General features: G+C 37.9%; 1 protein-coding gene across 5 annotated transcripts in view; it reads right to left on the bottom strand.

Annotated features, from left to right (window-relative positions):
* Nucleotides 1–21896, bottom strand: part of dgkg (diacylglycerol kinase, gamma) — a 517080-nt gene that overhangs the window by 193239 nt on the left and 301945 nt on the right. For all 5 annotated transcript variants that reach the window (XM_073046856.1, XM_073046861.1, XM_073046859.1 and 2 more), the window contains 5 exons: nucleotides 17271–17344; nucleotides 15549–15623; nucleotides 5143–5228; nucleotides 4842–4931; nucleotides 3779–3939 (listed from right to left, as the gene is read on the bottom strand). In XM_073046856.1, coding sequence (XP_072902957.1) covers nucleotides 3779–3939; nucleotides 4842–4931; nucleotides 5143–5228; nucleotides 15549–15623; nucleotides 17271–17344 — 486 coding nt within the window. The remainder of the gene's footprint in view (nucleotides 1–3778; nucleotides 3940–4841; nucleotides 4932–5142; nucleotides 5229–15548; nucleotides 15624–17270; nucleotides 17345–21896) is intronic.

The raw sequence follows: 21896 nt of genomic DNA, 5'->3' as shown, positions 1-21896 counted from the left end.
CACCCAATTGGGTGGCAGCAACTCAATGCATAAAAGCATGCAGACATGGTCAAGAAAGTGACACACACATAATGCTGGAGGAACTCAGCAGGCCAGGCAGCATCTATGAAAATGATAAACAGTTGACATTTCGGGCCAACACCCTTCATCAGGACTGGAAAAGAGCGGGAAAGACACCAGAATGATCAAGAGATTCAGTTGTCATTCAGACCAAACATCAGAATGGGGAAGAAATGTAATCTCAGGGACTTTGACAGTGGAGTGCTTGTTGGTGCCACGTGGGGTGGTTTGAGTATCTCAGAAATTGCTGATCTCCTGGGATTTTCACATGCTACAGAGAGTTTTACAGAGAATGGTGCGAAAACAAAAAAAAACATCCAGTGAGTGGCAGTTCTGTGGGCAAATTGCCTTGTTAATGAGGGAGGTCAGAGGAGAATGGCCAGACTCTCCTAGTTCAAGCTGACAAGAAGCCGACAGTAACTCAAATAATCACGCATTATAATGGTGGTGTGCAGAAGAACATCTCTGAAAGCACAACATGTTGAACCTTGATGTGGATGGGCTACACAACACCACGGTAGCATTGTGGTTAGCGTCACACTATTACGACTTGGGGCCTTCTGGAGTTCGGAGTGCATTTCTGGTGCCTTTCTGTAAGGAGTTCCTGTATGCAATGTGAGGATTCCCCAGCTTCCACTCACAGTCGAAAGATGTACTGGGTAGGTTGATTGGTCATTGTAAATGGTCTCATAACTAAGTTAGGGTTAATTAGGTTTGTCAGGGGTTGCGGGGGTAGTGTGGCTCAGAGGGCTGGAAGGGCCTACTTTGTGCTGTATTGCTAAATGAGTAAATAGATAGATAGACAAATAAATAAATAAATAAGGTGACAAGCAGACACTCAGTGGCCACTTTATTAGGTACAGGCGGTGCTTTATTTGGTACTAGCATTAGGTACTGCCTGCATCTAATAAAGTGGTCACTGAGTGCATTTTCAGCTGATCAAAAATCACAAGCAATAACTAAGGACTGACATAAATTAAAGATTATACTTCATGTTGAACAACCTTAAATGAAATGACATTCTTCAAAAGACAACTTCACCCTGACGTTAATGTGCTAGAAAACTCATATGAGCACGGATACTATATCTGGATCTATTTAAACAATTTCTCCATGAAGAAAAGCCTCAGCCTTCTATTTTTCTAAAGAAACCCTAGTATTCACCTGAAATATCCTTTATTGTATTCATAACCACTATACTCAAATGAATTAGAAGACATAATGCAAAATTATGCAATTAAACAAACATATAAAGCAAAAGACTTAAACTGAGTTATCTTTGTTCAAATTTCCCACATTTTGAGATGAACAAGGTAGATAATGCAGCAGAAATATTCAAATGTATATTCTTTGTGCATATGGTACCACTGGAAATGAAACAATCTGAACACTGGTCAGTGCCACATTTCAATAATGTGTCCCCCTTTGACGTAATTGCTAAAACTTGTTCTGTGTCAGTGCTAAAAATTGATATAGGTAACCACTGGAAATCAAATGTACCTCTGATACCCAGTGTTGGGAGGTAACGTAGGATCGCTTCATCTAATAAAATGATCCTCTCTCAGCTGGTAAAGGATGAGAGTGGATCAGATTACTTGAAAACCCCAGCAAAAAGGTTCTAATTGTTCAAATTCCCTAATCATAAGCATGCGACTTAGTTCATCCTGCTGGACTAGAAGCTCCACGATACTGACTATCATAACTCGGTTCATCTGATGTACTTTTTGCTTTTCAGTCTGGACACTGCACAGTAGAAACTCTCAATACCTTTCATGAGATATAATGGTAAACCAATCTATTATGGCCACTGCACAATTATATTTGTTAAATATAAATATCAATCCTACTTGCTATTTTTGCTTCCATATTGGTTTCTTCCAGCTTGTATTACATGATCATGCCTCCGATGAGTGAAGTAAAATTAAGACGCTTGGTACATACAGTGCCTATAAAAAGTATTCACCCTTCTTGAAAATTTTCATGTTTTATTGTTTTACAACATTGAATCACAGTAGATTTAATTTGGCTTTTTTGACACTGATCAACAGAAAAAGACTTTTCCATGTCAAAGTGAAAGCAGATCTCTACAAAGTGATCTAAATTAACTACAGACATAAAGTACAAAATAATTGATTGCACAAGTATTCACCCCCTTCTAATCAGTATTTAGTAGATGCATCTTTGGCAGCAATTACAGCCTTGAGTCTGTGTGGATAGGTCTCTATCAGCTTTGAACATCCGGATACTGCAATTTTTCTCCACTCTTCTTTACAAAACTGCTCGAGCTCTGTCAGATTACATGGGGAACGTTTTCAATTCCAGCCATAATTCTCAATTGGATTGAGGACTGGACTCAGTCTTGGCCACTTCAGGACATTAACTTGGTTGTTTTTAATCCATTCCTGTGTAGCTTTGGCTTTATGCTTGGGATCATTGTCTTGCTGGAAAACAGATCTTCTCCCAAGTAGTAGCTCTCTTTCAGACTGCACTAGGATTTCCCTGTATTTTGCTGCATTCATTTTACCCTCTACTTTCACCAGCCTTACAGACCCTGCTGCAGTGAAGCATCCCCACAGCATGATGCAGCCACCACCAGGCTTCACGGTAGGGATGGTGTGTTTCTGAGGATGTGCAGGGTTTGGCTTACAGAGCGTTTAGTCTGATGGCCAAAAAGCTCAATTTTTGTTTTCATCAGATGATCAAACCACCTTTCAGCTGACTTCAGAGTCTCCCACCTGCCTTCTGGCAAACTCTAGCTAAGATTTCATGTGAGTTTTTTTTAAACAGTAGCTTTCTCTTTGCCACTCTCCCATAAAGCTTCAACTGGTGAAGCAGTTGTTGTATGTGCAGTCTCTCCCATCTCAGCCACTGAAGCTTGTAACTCCTCCAGAATTGTCATAGGTCCCTTGGTGGCCTTCCTCACTAGACCCCTTCTTACACAGTCACTCAGTTTTTGAGGATGGCCTGCTCCAGGCAGATTTACAGCTGTGCCATATTCTTTCCATTTCTTGATGATTGACTTAATTGTACTCCAAGAGATATTCAGTGACTTGGAAATTTTCTTGTATCCATCTCCTGACTTGTGCTTTTCAACAACTTTTTTGCAGAGTTGCTTGGAGTGTTCTTTTGTCTTCATGTAGTTTTTGTCAGGATACTGACTCCCCAGCAATTGGACCTTCCAGATACAGGTGTATTTTTTACTACAATCAATTGAAACACCTTGACTGCACACAAGTCTCTAAAAACAGATCTCCATTTAACTAATTACACGACTTTTAAAAAATCAATTAATTGGCTGCAGCAGTGATGAATTGGTGTGTCAAATTAAAGTGGGGAGGGTGAATACTTATGCAATCAATTATTTTGTGTTTTATATTTGTAACTAATTTAGATCGCTTTGTAGAGATCTGTTTTCACTTTGATGCAAAAGAAGCTTTTTCAGTTGATCAGTGTCAAAAAAGTCAAATTAAATCCACTGTGATTTAATTTTGTAAAACAACAGAACATGAAAACTTCCAAAGAAGGTGAATACTTATAGGCACTGTATACTAATGACTAAAATGTATTCTGAGTATATTAGTTGGCATTAAAAATGAACATTTTGTGCAGTCAGTAGATATAGCATAAGCATGAAAACTATACATTGCACAACAACAAGCACAGGGCAATATCAAAACTTGACATCAGAACAAAAGGACAACAGTACTTTGGCACTTACCACACCTATTGAGAAATAGTTGTTAACAATATTGTATGGCACCGGATCACCTTTTTCTTCTTTGTTGTTTGGAATCACCTCTATACTCCATCGGTCCAACATCATTTCTACACTGTTTTCTATGTCTTTGAGAACTTTCATTAAGTTACCACCTTCGTATCCTTTTGCATGAATAAAGAAACACATGTTAAAATCTTTGACTCTAAATAGCTTCCAATACATAAAATAATCTCTAACCAGCCCACTTATATTGTGGATCTGATGCTGATATTAAGGACATCCACAGAGGCAAACTAACAGTTTTCATGTGCACAGCTACAAACTTTACATAATATTCATTTCACCGATGTTGTTTCAGTAACTGGAGGGAAATAAGTGCTTGTTTAGTAATTGAGAGAAAGAAAGACGGGTCCGGTGACAGAATTTTGTTGGGGGTGGCAGAAATTGTTGTAATTGTTTTTAATGTTTTCACATCCACCAGGTCCAAGGCCACTGCTTATATGAAGCCCATCAGTGTGCATCTCTGCACTCCAAGGATGCGGGGAGTCTGAAACTGACAGCTTCATCATACATCCCTGCTGGCACAGGTAGGAAAAAGATGGGAGTAATTTGGAAGCAAGGGGCTATGGTATGTGGAGGTGAATTTGGACCATTTGGGGATGCAAGAAGTCAGAGATGAATCTCTTGGACTGGGAACAATCAGAACAACATTCACGCTAAGTCACTGCGCCAGGCAATCATTATAACGTGATGTCAATATTAGTGAGAGAGCAATCAATAGCCATTGAGAACAAGAAATTTTAAGAACCTCACTTTGAAATCTAACACTAAATGGTTTCAATATATCCAGCTCCAGTTTTCTCAGTGACTGTGGAGTTTTTATTCAGGACCAATATTATTTTCGACAGCCAAGGAGAAATATTGCAAGATTGCCCCTTGGAAAATTGCATCAGTTTAAATATGGGCAACAAAAATGCTTTATTTACACAATCAAAGCCAAGAGAGGTAGCCTCAACGATAAAACATCTAAGAGGAGCTGCAGTGAGTCAGATTTCATTCTTACCTCCTCCCCATCTCAAACATCGAGCGAGGTCATTTCCGGTTCCCAGTGGTAACACAGCTACAGGTGGGTGTTTTAATAAGTTCATTTTATCTGAAACAAAAAAAACAGATATGCATAGTTCAGGTCAAATAGCAGCTGTAAATCAGAGCAGTTGTAATTTAACATAAAAGAAAAAGATAAGACTATAGTTAAGAATCAAACATGGAAGTATTATTTCTGATGTTAGTGATGAGATTTAATGTAATTTAGTATGTAATAAATAGTTAACTTTTATAATATTATTTGTGAATATTGAACATACCAATACAATCTAATATCCAACCTACGGTTCCATCTCCTCCACAGGCCAAGATTCGGAAATCAGGTATGTCACGAAAAAAATTTAATCTGTAAACAAAGAACGGATGTAAATTTTAAATTATAGTGAATTTTAAACCTATTGTGCACTAATTACTTTTATCAACCTATTTAAATAAATACCATTGACACAAAAACTTGTGAACGTTTACATGCTAATGAGAGACCACAGAAGCTTGATCTTTCTCTGAAGTGCAGGAGATTAAGAGGGGACATGACTGAGATATAAAATTATGAGGGGTATAGACAGGGTAGATCAGCCAGCCCCATGGTATTGTGGCATCCGCACCAGACTTTGAGGTGTGTGGTCCCAGGTTCGAATCCAGCTAGCTCCCTGCACACGTCCCATTCATGCTGGGTTGAGCGTCGAGCTAGCAACTCAGCTTTGTAATAAAACGGACAAATGCTAAAGAATTGGTAAGGTTGCTGCCCGATGCACCACAAGGTGTGGAGAGGAACAACAAGATAGGGTAGAAATGCATTACCCCCCCCCCCCCAATCAGAGGTGAATAAAACTAGAAGACATAGATCTTATAAGAGATAGAAGGTTTTGAGGAGATCTGAGAGGGACCCTTTTCACCAAGATTGATGGAATACATGGCCAGAGATACAGGTGGTAGCACAATCACTGAAAGCATTTAAGAGGCGTCTAGATGAATACTTAAATGGCCTTGACAAAGAAAGCTACAGACCAAGTGTTGGAACTTGGAATTTGTACACATGGGTGGTCACTGGTCAATCTGAGCCAAATGACCTGTTTCCTTTCTGTATCCTATGACAAATACCTTAAACGAAGCAATCTTCAATTTTGTTGCGACTCAGTCAATTCCATATTGGATTCAAACCAAGTCAACACTACCTGAAGATGTTTTATTGCTTACCTCTTTTGAAGCACATCACGAAGTGTTTATGCTCTCGTTAATGTGCTCTCTTTATATAAATGTAAGTTACTGAAACAAAAGTATCTGACTGAAGAAGCATGATCTTTGCGGTCAGCTTTTATGGAACTCCAGTGCAATTTTTTAAATAAAAACAGAATTCGACTTTATTTAATGGTAGAAAGTAACAGTATTTTGAAACACAATTTAAACCAGTCGCTTTTCTCTCTGCAGGTCCCGAGCGATATCTGGTGATTTTTTTGATGTTCAAAGGCTCTTCAGCATATTCTATAGAAAGCTCATGTATTTTACTTTGCTTTTATCTTGTTTCTTGCAAGCTGTGTTATTTAAAACAACCAGCAGAGCTTCAGATAACTACAGCTGAGTATGTATTTTATCGTGAGCTTTGGTTAAAAGAAATGTTCTTAGATAATTGAAATACTCATACCAGTAATATATCTGAGTTGTTAATACACAGTACTTTCATGTACTATACCTGTAACAGCGTGTTGATAATCACAACAATGCATTCTCCACATTTGATGCCTTCACAAAGAACCTTCTGATTTAAAGCTGGAGCTTTAGAAAAATGTCAATGCTAGTTTGAGCATTAACCCTTACACCACTGACCTCACAATGGAGAATAACTCAATACTTCAACCACACCATATAGTACAGTTTGAAATTAATCTCCACAATCCAGATTTCCTCAAAATTTTCTGATGCATCAAATGTCTTCTGAGCTCTAAATCCATTTGGCATTTTGAAAAGAATATTTATAAATATTTAAATAAATGATGTATCAACTGTACATAACTGTCAACCAGTAAACAAGGTATGCAGAGGCCTACGCTTCGGTTTTCTTGGACATTATTGAATTGAATTCAATAAAGTTGGAATAGAGCTCGCAACATGGCTGCCATACGCAGTGCCATTTGGGCAGAATCTTAAAATATATCATTTCACTGAGCTTGCCTTTGAAATAATCTTTATGCTGCCCAAAAAATGCCAAATAGTTAATTACTCTTTCTTTGGATTTTTCTCTAGTAAAAAATATTTAGTTACTTTCTTGGGAAGTGTTTATTTGGTGTAGATGGACAAGTGTAAAGAAAATGAGGGAAGACCCTTGAACAGGAACAAAAGTCACAAAATATTTTTGAAGGATTGACAACCTGGAAAGTGATGACCAATGAGAGCGAGGAATGTGCTTTGAGAGTTACATTTCTATTCAGGGTATTGATTATAATGGGCAAATCACATATGGGGTTAAATATAGATCCACCCCTTATTTCATTGCTTGCTATGAAAGAATTAAGTAATTGAAAATGTTAGAATCATGTTCTAGATACATCAGTATTTCAATGCTTCATGAGAAATATAGAGGCCTGAGGAAGTTAGGCTCAGGAATCATTTGAATTACTGAAAGTCGTGAGTAAACACTGCTAGGTCTGATTATCAAAGATACATATTTAAGGACTTCTAACATACAACTATCAGGGAAAAAAGGACAAATCTAATTCAGCTGATTAGAACTCATCAATCTATTCTCAATATCAACAAGATGATGGAAGATGCCATTGACTGTGCTATCAAGTCTTTTTTACTCACTGATTTTGAAACTTGGTCCATCTGGTTATCAGGGTTCTCAATATCAGCCTTCGGCTGACATGCAAGAATCCTTTTACAGAGCATATTGATTTTGATTCTTCCTGATAAAGCCATAATAGCATAAAGCCATAAATGGCAGCCAGAATGCCCAAACATTTAGAGTGATCTTTTCAGAAATGCAAGCTACTCTCTGTATCCATCACCCTATGAAGTCTGTAACAGCAAGGGACAGGTTTAGTTGAGTATCCTGACTACTAGCTGCATTGCCACCAAAATCACTCGAAGTATTAATTTTTATACATATTGAACTACTATTTATTTTCTAATAACTATAACTTCCATTGCCCAAACTTAAGTGATATATTTGACAAGATGCTTATCTTACTGTATGAATGAACCTTTAATATAGAACACTAAACCAGAGACCTCTTAAAAAAAAGGAACGGATACCTTTGCCTTAAGACCTTTCAACTGCACTCTCCATTTTGAAGAAGGGCAGCTTGCAGAATTTCTCATCACAGTTTGAGTACCAATAGGATTTGCCATGTAAAGAGTCTAATTTCCTTGTTTTATTATTTTTTCCTGTGACTTGAAAAGAAACTGGAGATGGAATTCTCCAAGGTTTGTTTGCTGAGGTGAATTACTTTCATATACATGCATTGACAGTTGTGATTTTTCTGTTGTTAATTGCACACAGGCAAACATTACATGGGATCAGGAGCACCTGTGATTCTGAAATTTTCATGATGGTTAGCAAATAAAACATGATTCATAAAGAATACATTACAAACACTTGAATAAACAAAGACTGGATGTGTGTGTTCACTGGTTAACTTCATTAACTTACAGAATTTTTTTTACCTTTATGAGCAAGCTGTTCTGCATCCACCATGATCTTTATTCACTCTCTTTTGGCTCGGATATCATGCACAGAAGTTTTATTACTAAGCTATCAGTGTTAGCAAGTTTGGTGTTTGTTACTTGACGCATGCAATTTATTAGTGCACTGCCACAGAAATGTACGGTAGCCTGGGAAGTTGTGCCAGTGCTCATGGAAAGGACACAACAGTAGTCATGGTGCTTTGAATTCTCCCTCTCTCTTTCTCAAATCCCAGTTGAATAATTACTCAACTCTTTCGTCTGCCTTCAACCAGGCTTGACTAATGCCTCCCTTCTATGGAGTATGGGCTTTTAGCTTTGCTGATCAATAATACCCTTGCTGATGTCTCATTAAGTCGGACTGCTGTTAGTTACTGTAATCGATCATCTTCATCTTCAGAAATAACAATAGTTTTAATATTTAACCAGATGTTGGATCCAGGTGCTAGAAAGACCACAGATTAAAACTGTATGCTAAAAACAGCTAATGTATTCTTACCACCAAGGTTTACCGGTTTGCTCTTTACATTAAACAGAAACCATTGACCAGGACATGTTATCAGCTCAATGTTCCAAATATTCAAATTTGTAAATCCAAGAACAAATTGTCCTTTTCCTCAAGTGACAAGGTTCGAGCTTCAAGATTGTTTATTCTCATTCTTCAGTACGAATGTAAAGGAGTATGAAATAATTGTCTCTCTGGATCCCATGCAGCATAAAGAACACAATAAAAACCAAAAGTAAACCTATAAAATACAATGCAGAAGTAACGGTTATACACACAGACTGACTGTATGTACATAAAGTGATGTTGAGTGATGAATGCATAATACTGGTGAGGTTGGTTAATGGGCAAAGGTGTTGATCAGCTTGACAGCTTGGGGTAAGTGACTGTTTTTGAGCCTGGTGGCTCAGGTATGGATACTGTGTAGCCTCTTCACTGATGGGGCCTGGGAAAAACAGTCCATACGCAGAGTCGGTGGGATCCTTCATGATATTGCTGGCCTTTCTCAGGCAGCTTTCTATGTATATGTCCTTGATGGTGCTGCTGATGTGTTGGGTAGTTTTAACTACCCATGGTATAGAGCTCCCCTGTTTGCTAAAGTGCAGTTTCCATACCACACAGTGATGCAACATGTCAGAATGCTCTCCACTGTGCACCTGTGAAAGGTTGTGGGTACTGATGTGCATTGATCAGCTATCTCCAGCCTCCTCAGAAAGTAGAGGCATTGGTGAGCTTTCTTGACTGTAGGGGATAAGTTCTGGGACCATGAGAAGTTGCCTCTAGTGAACTTCTGCATTGTATCATCATTTAACTTTCTTGGCCTCTACTTTTTTTAGAAGCATCAAGAGGATATGGCACGTCATTTAATACTCTTAACACACAGTACTTGTACAGATGCCTCTGTAAAAACTATCCAAAATGGTTGTATTGTGACCTGGTATGGGAATGGGAATTTCAATGCGCAGGGTTATAAGAGTCTGTGGAGAGTAGTGGACGCAGTTTGGCCCATCATACGCACAGCATTCCCTACCATTGAAACCATTTCTAGCAACCACTGTCTCAAATGGGTGGCATCTATTATCAACTATCCCTACCATCTGTGCTACGACCCCTTCTTGCTGCTACCATTGGGTCAGAAATAAAGAAGCTTAAATTCCCACACCACCAGGTTCAGGAACAATTACTTTCCTACAATCATCAGGTGTTGATCCAATTCACACAACACTAATTTTAATCGTTTACTATGACTGTGGGCTTTGTGTTACTTCCAAGATAACACAGTTCTGTTTGAGGCAGAGCTCTCTGTTTCTACTTTGTCGTACTCAGTGGATTGTGTAAGCACCTTTACTTCTGTAACGTTGTATCATACTTCCTTTACTCTCCGCCTTCCCCTCTAGTTGTTTATCCTTCTTAACCACCAGTTAATCTCTTTTGAAGGCTGGACCAACTAACTAATCCAGCTTCCATAGCTCAGAGTTATTGGTTTTCTGTCACTGATGGGAACTGGCTGTTGTTTTATTAAAGCACACAGTGTGTACTTTTACTGTATCATACAATCAGTAAATAAAACTAAAACATTTACTGTAGCCTTTAATCAACTAACAGCTGTTTCCAGGCTAATTGCTTAGAAACCAGATAAAACCCTTTGTGTTGCAGTTCTAAGTGTTCAGTATAGATTTGGTAGGATGATGATTATGACTGAACAGTGAGCTGGGGAGCATTTGCAGGAAGGACTAAAACTGTTTACTTTGGCGTGGTAGTTTGAAAATTTCAGCCATGCATCAGTGAATGATGAGAGAAGACATTTTTTCTTCAGCTTTCTCTAATTTTTATGGTGCACAGCAGCTGAGTAGCAGCTGTATAAAATACCAGGTGTTTTTTAAAAATATATCTGGCTTCTATATGTATATATGTATGTATGTATATAGACTCATCTGTAAGAAGGAACAATTTTAAGGATCAGTTTTATTCGCTATATACATTTGTATATATTAGGAATTTGCTGGGAGAAGTAAGTCTTAAAAGAGAAAGAAAGTTAACGTTTAAGGACAAAGGCACATGAGAAGAATTGCAGGCATTGATGAAAGGTCTTTGACTGAAACATTAACTGATTATATTCCTTCAGATGCCGCCTGACCTGCTAAACATTTCATAAGCACAAGAGATTCTGCAGATGCTGGAAATCTTAAACAACACACACAAAGGTGGAGGAAGTCAGGCAGCATATATAGATGGGGATAAATAGTTAACATTTTGGGCTGAGACCCTTTATCATTTACAGCATTTTCTGCATTTAGTTTAAAATTCCAAGTATCTGCAGTTTTTTTCTTCTATTTTTTTGATTTTCTTGTCTTTGTGGACCTCAATTTAAATAAAGGGTTAATTTATCAGAATAATAGAACATCAACTTGAAGACTGAACTTGCATTTTTAAAAGTGTCTTTCATAACATTGATGGCACTTAATGAAATACTGAACTCACTGTTGCAAAATAACGCATATCATCTTGCAAACAGTAATGTTAATGACTATATAATTTATTCAGTGAATGTCAACTGAACAGTAGATATTGACCAGGAAAATGGTTCTCACTCCTCGCCATCAGAATGCCATGAAATCTTTAAGCTTGAGCTGAGAAAACAACCACAGGCCAACAGAAAAGCAGAACCTCAATTTTTCTGCTGCACAGCACAGTTATAACAAATAACCTTTCAAGCTGGGTTCCTGGAATGGGAATTTAATCCCATTCGAACCCAGAAGGGAAGCTGCTGTCACTGAGCTGTATTTCCCATCAGAGGTGAAATAGAACTTGTTCAAAAATAGTTAATGAAATTGCTCAAAACATGGTGATGAGTTTCACTGCATACTGTATATATGTACATATATCAGGTAATAAATGGCTTAAGTACACTATCTCCGAGCACCTGATACATTCACAAGTAGTTGATCCTTTTAGAATTCAAAGTTACATCTTGTAGAAACACTGAAATAATGTACTCATAGCCATGCAATTAATAAAATTATCTCAAACTGATGAGTTTAATTATGCCATTAGTTGTTGCATAACATCTTCTGAAACTCCAAATACATTATTTGCACAGGTTCTCCTTTTCCACTCTGTTCATTGCACAACAAATAACAGATTTATCAAAGGGATTTGTATTTAATAAAACTGGATTGACCCAGCCTAATCATAATGCGATGCTCCAAGAGTCCTCTTATCATACTGCTAGCATGATCATAACAGCTGCTCTACTACTGATGTTGGACTAATAGGCTTTTACATTCCAGTCATTTCTTCATCATTCTTATTTTCCATTTTTTTCCTGTAACAAGTTCCCTTTCATCATTTGCTGATTTTTGATATGTTCTCAGATCATCCCAAGCTTAGTATTTTTGGATGGACCACAGACCTTCCTCTTGTTAGCTTAACTTATCACTTTTCAAAGCATATTTATTTCTCAGGGGAACATACATAAATGAGGAACATGAATTATTTATTTATATCTTTGATGCTGCTAGTATCATCAAATGAGTTTCCTAATCTACTTCAGCCCGAAGTTCAAAGTACATTTATTATCAAAGTATGCATACTTTATAGAACCTTGAAATTCGTCTCCTTACAGGCAGCCACAAAACAAGGAAGCCAAACAGAACCGATTAATGACACAAGAAGATTGTCGAACATGCAATGCAGAGAAAAGCAAGCAAACAGCATTCAGAACTGAAGTTCACAAAACCAGGCGTCTCTACAATTGATCCTGAAGTCCACTAGTTGCAGGCAGCTGTCTCAGTCCAAAACAGAGACAAGCAAACCCCACCACAAAGTCAGGTTCTACTTGCAGGCCACAGCCTCCAACCCCTACGTCCTGATCACTTCAAACTGGCCCAGTGCTTAAATCATCAAAACTCTGGGCTGTTCCTCACTCTCTAACTTCACAACTCCAACTTTATCAAGTTAGAGAGCATTCCTTGCTCTTTAACTCGAACTTTATCATTCCTCAGTTAATTTTACAAGTATTTAACACCTTATTTTCAAATAGAACAATTAGATCCTCCCCTTTCCTTTATAGTAGTAAAGAAATGTTCCTAAACGGGATACTGAGCAGCCAATGCGCACTTTGGCACCACAAGTCCTGGATGCACATAGTAATTATCATTTTCCTGACTCAACAACACAACAATATTCCCTTTGCTCACCAGACCCAAATGATTACCTGTACCAGGGTACCCTGGTCAACTTGCCACTTTATTCTTAACCACATCAATAACTAGCGCTGCAAATGTGCTGGAAGCAAATGCTGAGGCTCTTTTCCACTATAGCTGTGGTTCCCTCTTGCCCCTGACCTTTAACCAAAACTTAACCAGTAGAGAAATTAGTGCTTTCTGAATCAGGATGCTCAGGTAACTGTCCCTCTCCGTCAGGCTAATATAAAGTTCCGTGAATTGCAGACACATATGACAAATGTGGTTATTTCTAATTGCTCTCCTTTCTGCAAACTCCCACGTACTCCACGCTGCTGTCTCTAAACCTAATTGAGAGATTATGGAATTAATTCACTTGGATTACTTAAAACATCAAGAAGACCCACCTAACCATCCAGCAGTGAATTCACACTGTTGTCAAACCCTCAGCTTTCCATTTAATCAATAGCGCTCTGTTAAAGTTGCGCTCTGTAACTGAGCTCTCTGTAATTAATAATAATGTAACTGTACAAGAGAAAACAATATCCTTTTGGCACTCATACTCAAACCTTCCAAATCCTTGGTAAACCATAACACAAGAATAAAAGGTTTATTTGAAAGCACCCACATCCACTTTTGTTTGAAATATACTTTTTGAGATCATATTAATATTACCAGAATAAGACCATCAGAACATTACACATAAAACAATTTCAGCTGCGTTGTTATTTATGTGGTAGTTTTTTTATATATCTTCCAATAAAAACAGTTTCATAAGTCACGATCAAATTAAGCCTGCTGCTACAAGGCTTTGTAGCAACATTATATTAACAACGTAGATCATTTGATATACACCGTTAAAATGGTGATTTCCATCAAATCGGATTGTACTTTTAGAGCAACTTTGGTATGATTTTTTAAGTTACTGTTGAACAATATATTGTTACACAGAGGCTAAATACGAATGATCTGAATAATGACAATGTATTAGGTCAGATCCTCAGGTCAGGGGTTTCCTTGTGGAAGTTTCAGTTCTACTGGTTTCATGGGCTTAATCTGCTGGAAACATGTTTTGGTCTTTTACCTGTGCTGTCAACTGTTTCTGCACTGCTGCTCACTGAGTTGAACAGGCCAGTGTGAACTTGCACAAACTTCCTAGCTATCAGGTTGGGAAACCCATCTGCCTGCCTTTGCCAGTTAAACCTCACACAATGAAATGCTCCACCGAAATGAATGGTAGAAATCAGCTGCCAGGAAGGAAGAGGAAGCGGGGCTTATTCGTTAAATTTAATTAGATTAAGTGTAGATTAGATTAACTGTTTTAAAACATGTGTGCTGTTTAGCATTTTATTAATAAAATATTTTCCATTTTGGTCGTTCTTTCTATATAAGTATTACTAAATGTTTGTGGATGCTAAAGGCAATGAAATACATTCAATACCAATGACAGCTCTAATAGTCAGAGAGCCTGCTGTATCTGGCCAAGAAAACAAATTGGACTGTGCAAAATGAGAAAGCCTTAATGCTGTGTTGGGGCCACACCAAAGTGATGGCTCCAGTATGGTCTGGGGGGCAGGCAGCCTGGAGTTTCAGAGCAAAGGAAGGTCTGTTCCAATTCACTTTATGTAAACTATCATGATGCGAAGCAGAAGTACTTCCTGAGAATCACTAATTTAACAATAATTGTACACTGTCCTCAAAGTTTAAGATTGAAGCAAACCACAAAAGCATAAAAAATACACCACTTTATGCTTCCGCATTCTGTTACGCAGATTTACTGAAGTCCTAATGAAGTAGTACAGGCCACGCCTAGATCAATGCGGCCAGACTCACAGACACCTGTGCATCCAGGTGAGCACCCGTAGCAGTACTGAGTTCAAAAACCTGACCAACGTACATAGATTTGTTTCTGCAAATAGCAGAACTTGTTTACTCTCTCTCTCCACATTCACTAAATATTCTTTCTTACGCCTTCTTGACGCCAGTTATTGCAATATTCCGGATGCATGATTACCATGTTGAGTGATTTTTTTGTGTGTAGCTTCCTACTTAAAGACAAAATTGACTAATGGACATTTGAAACACCAGAACCTGTTTGTTAACCAGGGATGGCCTGTATTTCAAATTATAAACAAGAATAGTTTCAAATTTGATGACAGTCACTGTGAAATTAGTTGACCTCATTCTGAATGGCACTTATTGATATTAGTACTTTCTGGAACACCTTCTTCAACAGGCAAAACACACTCCATAAAACATTAATATATTCTAATATCTAAATTATTTTCAGACTTACCCAGAGATAGGACCACCCCTGTCAAGATTATAAATTTGTCTTGGGTTGAGAAGATACTGAAATTTTCGGAGAACCCTATCAAAACAGAACCGATCAATTTATTCTTGGGTTTCAGGCAATGCATTTTGCACGTTTTGGTGTAATCTATACATTTCATCCTAGGTAACAGTAAAACTGACAGAAAATAGCATTCAGAAAATTATTTATAACTAACAACTGCTGTGATTGAAACAGTTCACCACTGTCTAAAAATCAATGTACGATACCTAGAAAACATGGATATTAAACGAGGTAAACCTGCTGCTTAAGGGGACAAAGGTGTCCATAATTAAATGGATGTTAGCAGTGTTGTGTCACAACTGAGTAAACTGTACGATGCCTGAATAACAAAAGGCCAATGCCCACTTGAATTTCATGCAATCTGTGGTATACTTTATCTCATTTTGCTCATGAAATATGCTGTTTTTTTTTACTATGCTCAACATGCAATAAAAATACTTATTATTTAACATTATTTTGATGCTAGCCCTAAATTACATCTGAAGTTATGGCCTCAAGAGATCATAGATTAAGCTTGATTCCAGAAAGGGCTGCTGGAACACTACAATTTACATCTGCCCATTCATCATTTCAATTCACTGCCTACTCTGTTTCCACCTGATGTGCAAGGGTAACATCAGAACTCCAGCATCTGAATTATGGACAGCGAACTGTCAAATTTGGGATTTGGGAATGGTAGTTACAGTTCTGACAAATTCAAAGCAGAGGCTCAAGGATTGCTTGAATAATGAAAATATCTCAGTCATAGAGAGATGCAGCACAGAAACAGCCCAGGCAGTCTGTGCTAATTATTAAGCATCCACTTTTAGACTAACCCTACCCTCACCCACATCCCTTAAAACCTAAAATTCTTTCAGCACATAAAATCTAAACCAGGACATTTAAGTTTAAACATTTACTTCACATTATGTGCAAAAAGTAAATGAATGAGTAAAATAAAAGGGAAGAGGGTAAAAAAAAACAAAAAAAGAAGGAATGTGATTCTTCATTTGTAGAAGCAAAATTTCCACATAAGAAAACTTGTTGGGCAGTAAGTGTTACTTTACCAGGGTAAGTCTGATAACAGATTAGACAGGAGATTAAATTTGCTCTAATATTTTTATCGCGTTTGGCAAGCAAATATCTCCTCTCCTTGATGTTTGTCATGTTTCACTGATGAGTTTCATGGAAAGGTACTGTTACAATGAAGAGTGTGGAGGAAGCTCTCTTGCTGATATCAAGGTTTAATTATACATGTGTGGTTGATAGAAGCTGCTGTCCAATTTATCCTTTAAATATAGGTAAGCTCTGATAACCTTACTGCAAAATTTAGCTTATTTTGAAATGATTTGTAGGTTGTTTCCTGCAGCTAAGCAGGACAGACTGATTTTTAATAATCAAACAAGATACTGTAAGTGTGCAGTTGGAAAAGTCACTCATTTCTTCTAGATTGAAGCCTATTACATTACGGCTGTTAAAAATAGAAGCGTTTATTAAATTTAACTGCAACTTTATAGTGTTCAGCTACAAAATGGATGGAGGAAATCTAGCCATGAAATTCTTATCATGTCTAAACATTTTCCTACATTTAGCACCTCACTTGCGTTGTTAGACATTATGAACCACAACCGAAAAGTATCATCACCACCAACTTAAGCTTGATAAAATATTCTTCTCATTTACCTTTCCCCTTGCCTTCCACCACTTTTGGGATTGACAAACACTAGAAGTGGATGTGTACCGGGCACTGATGTGATCTGTAAAATAAGCAGGATTGATATATAAAATTCTGACAAGCAAACACAGATTACCATTGAATTTACTGGCATTTATATACAAATAACAATTTGCTCTTATGATCAATCACTTCCAGCCAGAGCCTTATCCCCTCAGCCAAGTGAGTCAGAAAGCATTATCTGGTTTTTGATCACAATTATAACCATATGTAGTGAACACAGCCATTGAAAATAAATGCAATTAAAGAGTAAAACATATTAAAAACAGATTTCTTTGAGTACAAGCCATTAATATGTCCAAAAAATTTCCATTAATTCCCACCATACTTTGTGGTAAAAGAACTGAACTATGGTTATAACTCATTATGAATATTCAGCAAGGCTTAAATGCAGGTTGCACAATATTACATATTATGGTACTTACAACTCAGAAATAAGGCATTGGGTCCAAAAAGCAAACAGTGTTAAGTGCTCCACATGAACTTCCTCCTATCCCTTTCCCAAGTAACTCTCCTTCTTTCCCTTTTTTCCCCTGTATGTTTATTTATCTGTCTCTTAAATTAATCTTTATTTAACCTCCATTTAAATATTTTTAATGCTATATTTGTAATTCCTTCTGCTGAAAGAGCACTAACCTGAAAAATTAACTCTTGCTTCTGTTTCCACAGATACTGCTCAAACGGCTAACAATTTCCGAGATGTTCTGTAATTTATTCAGTCTGTTGCTTCTTCCTGCTTCTGCATGTTCTCAATCTTTGTCACATTGCAGGTCTGCTCCTCATACAGTTGGCCATAGCATCTTCCATCAATCCCCTTGATCAATATCCAGCCAGTTGTATGTCTTTTACCTACCCTGATTCAACTTTTCTTCTCATCTTTGCACTGTAAGCCCTAATGCTCCAGAGGATTTACCCTTGGCAACCTTTTAATTCTACTTTGCATATTACCTACTACCTCATCCAAAAACAGAGCTCTAAAGTGGGCATCTATGAAACATGGGGTCCTTCAGCAGCTGCAGAATACATTCCATCACAACCTAAAGTTTAATTTGTCGGCATATTCCTCTCTCTACCGTAATCAAACTAGGAGACTAATCCTTGTTCAATGAGTATAGAAGGGTTGTGCCTGCAGCAACACTAGGCACCTTGGAAAGAGATACCGACCCAGCAAAGTGCATTACTCAGCTGAACTAGCGTGATGCTTTACAATGCCAGTGAACACCGATTGGGGTTCAGTTCCTGCCACTGTCAGTAAGGAGTTTATACATTCTCCCTGTGACCTTGCATGTTTCTTCTATGTATTCCAATTTACCCCCACATTACAAAGACATTTGATTAGGTTTAGGGTTAGTTAATTATGGGAATGCTATGGTACCTGAAGCATGGTGACACTTGTGGGCTGTCCTCAGCACATCCTCGTGCTGTGTGGATCGCTGATACAAATGACACATTTCACTGTATGTTTTGATGTTTCAATATATGTGTGACAACTAAAGCTAATCTTTAATCTCTACATCACAGGGCTAACTTGGCATGCCCAACCAATACGTCAGATCAAGGCAGTGCAGTTCTCCAGCACCAAGTCATCAGAGGTACTTGACACTTAAACAGCTGACAGAAAGAAGAGGCTCCAAGACCAGCAATGGGGAGAAGGAATCCACCACACTCTGCCTTACTCTGATTTCTCCCCTTCCTTTCCAGTCCTGGTGAAGGGTCTCGGCCCAAAATGTTGACTGTTTACTCTTTTCCATAGATGATGCCTGGCCCGCTGAGTTGCACCAGCGTTTTGTGTGTGTTGCTTTGAAATCTCTGCATTGTCTAGAGCCATATCTCACACAGAACACTGCTTTAAGCTTAACCTCCTTCAGCTATTATCATGATCTTCCGTACATCATCAAGTCAGAATCAGGAATATTCACTGATGATTGTGTTCAATTCCATTTGAAACTTCTCAAACAATATCTCCAACACATGAGGCAAACAATGCTCAGGCATGGACTGATAAAGTGGCAAGTAACATCCATGCCAAGAACATAGAAGTGTCTAAACGTTGATTCTTGATGTTTAATGACATTACTATTATCTAATCTCACACCACCAACTCCCAGAAGCAAGCTAACATTGACTAAAAACCAGCTGCATTCGCACTATGGCACAGGACCAGATAAGAGAGTGTACATTCTTCAACAAATCATTCAACTCCTTACATCTCAAAGACTTTCCACCATCTGTAATCATAAGTTAAGAACGTGTCAGTGTATTCACCATTTCTCAGGGCCTGAAGCTCTTAAGAAACACAATACCATCCAGGGCAAGCAGCCCAATGATTGACACCTTATCTATGACCCTTAACATCCATTCCACCGTCACTACCTGCAATGTGTGGCAGCTAGCACAGACGTAGCAGTTACTGGGCTAAGTGAATCTTCCAAATCTATGACTTCTACCATTGACAGACAAAAACAACAGGCATGCAACATCACACCCACAGGATTACAACCATCTGGCTTTCCTTCAAGAAATACAGCATTCTTACTTTGGGACATATCTACATTCATTCATTGCAATTAGGTCAAACTTCCGGAACCTCATGTCAAAATGAAGACTGCTTAGTTTCACTCCTACTTCAGTTCATCTGCTGCTGAAACCCTCACCCATACCTTTGATATTCCCATAGTTAACCATTACAACACAATGATTGTTGAGTTCAGCTTTGGAGACTGAATTTATCTTTTCCCGTGTTCAAAACTCTTTCCACTCATTTCTTTTCAACAGGCACATCAGAATAAATAAAATAGTAACAAACTTTTGCAATAGCCATTTCTTCCAAATTGAAATTGGAAAATTAACTCATGTTATTTGTAGCATTACACATTTTGTACTAATTAGGCAATTTCAATATTAAAACTGTATTTGTAAATAGCCTTTCTCCTCTAACTCAAAAAACATAAATCCTCTCTCTAAGCTACTTATTATGCTAAAATGAGGATGGTAATAATTAGATCTAATTACCTTGCTCTTTTTTAAAGTTGTAATGTTATGAAACCACTCTTTTTTCATAATTTTGCATAATAAAATCAAATAAAATGAACAAAATAATATTATTTTCTAGATATTGGTAGTTTAAAAATTCCATAGTTAAGGAGTCTCAAAGAAAATATGGTACAGTGGTATACCACTATTTTGAGGTACAGATTTGGGATGATTTTACATACTCACAAACTTTTAAAGGTAATAGGCCTTGTTGATAAAATATTTAATAAAGAACACAAAACACTTGGCTTTATAGGCCACTGAATGTACAAAGAACAATTAATCCTAAACATCTTCAAAACTCTCAGTGATTTGGGAATATCAATGATTTAGGAAGTATTTTAAGCTCTGGGAAGGAATTTTCATAGCTGCTAACTTTAGGTTTAAATGAATTCATTCCCAAGGTGATACAGGGTGAGTTGAGACAATTCTCTTCAGAGCAGTGGCCAAAGGTCAGGCCTGTAACAGAAAGAGGAAACGCTGGAAACACTCATCCCTGTCTGGCAGCATCGGTGGAATGAGAAACAGTTAACATTTCCAGTTCAGGACATATCATCAGAACTGCAAAAAGGAGAGAAAGAAGTTAGGTTTCAGTAGCAGGTTGGGGAGGGATGGGTAGAACAAAAGGATCTCTGAGAGGTTGAGTGCAGAAGGGTTTATGGGGCAGCTGCCAACAGATTGATCTCTTTGTCTGTATAATGTATTCTAAGTGGCAAGGCTACGGGACATGCGCAGCAAGCCCGATTATATAAGCAGAACAAGAAACACAAAGCCAACATGGTGACAGACAGAAATGGTCAGTACTGATACAAGCAAAAAGAAAAAGTGAGCTAACTGAAGTTGGAGAAATTGATACAAATCCAGACAGGTGTAAAGTACCTCAATGGAAGATTAACTTTAACGCTGAGTTGGGCCTTGTTCTAACTGTTGCGGAAGATAGAAAGATCATTGGGATGGTGAGTTAAAGTGGCTGGCCACTGGAAGCTCAGGGTCACTCTGGCAGACTGAACACAGAGTCATCCAATCTGTATTTGGTTTCTCCAATATAGGAACCATATTGTGAAAAACAAGGGTCAAATGCTAGATTAATAGTGTTAGTAAACTACTGCTTCACCTGGAAGAACCATTTAACTTCTGCACTATGGGAAAAAAAAAGATGAAAGGACAAGAGCTGAATCTCCTGCAGTTGCATGTATCCTCTTTAAGGAGACACCTAATGAACTTTCTGAAATTATGATTAGAAACTGCTTCCTCTAGCAACTGGATCCGTGACCAGAAATGGAAAGCATATAAACTGACAAAAGGAGATAGTAAATGAAAAAGAATCTCTTCATTGAGAGATTTGTTCATATCAAGGATCAATTATATTCACCATATGCATCTAGATGCAATGGAATTTCATGTTCATGTTTACAGATAGTCCCCAAGTTATGTATGTCTGACTTACGAACAACTCACACTTACGAACCAAAGAAGGAGAACGCTGTCTGCCATTTTAAGTCGGATCGCAACGCCGTCCGCCATTTTAAGTCGCTGCCGTT

The sequence above is a fragment of the Hemitrygon akajei genome, chromosome 5, assembly GCF_048418815.1.
Source record: "Hemitrygon akajei chromosome 5, sHemAka1.3, whole genome shotgun sequence".
NCBI lineage: Eukaryota > Metazoa > Chordata > Chondrichthyes > Myliobatiformes > Dasyatidae > Hemitrygon > Hemitrygon akajei.
Note: the sequence above shows the minus strand (reverse complement) of the source record. Positions and strands in the feature narration are given on the sequence as shown.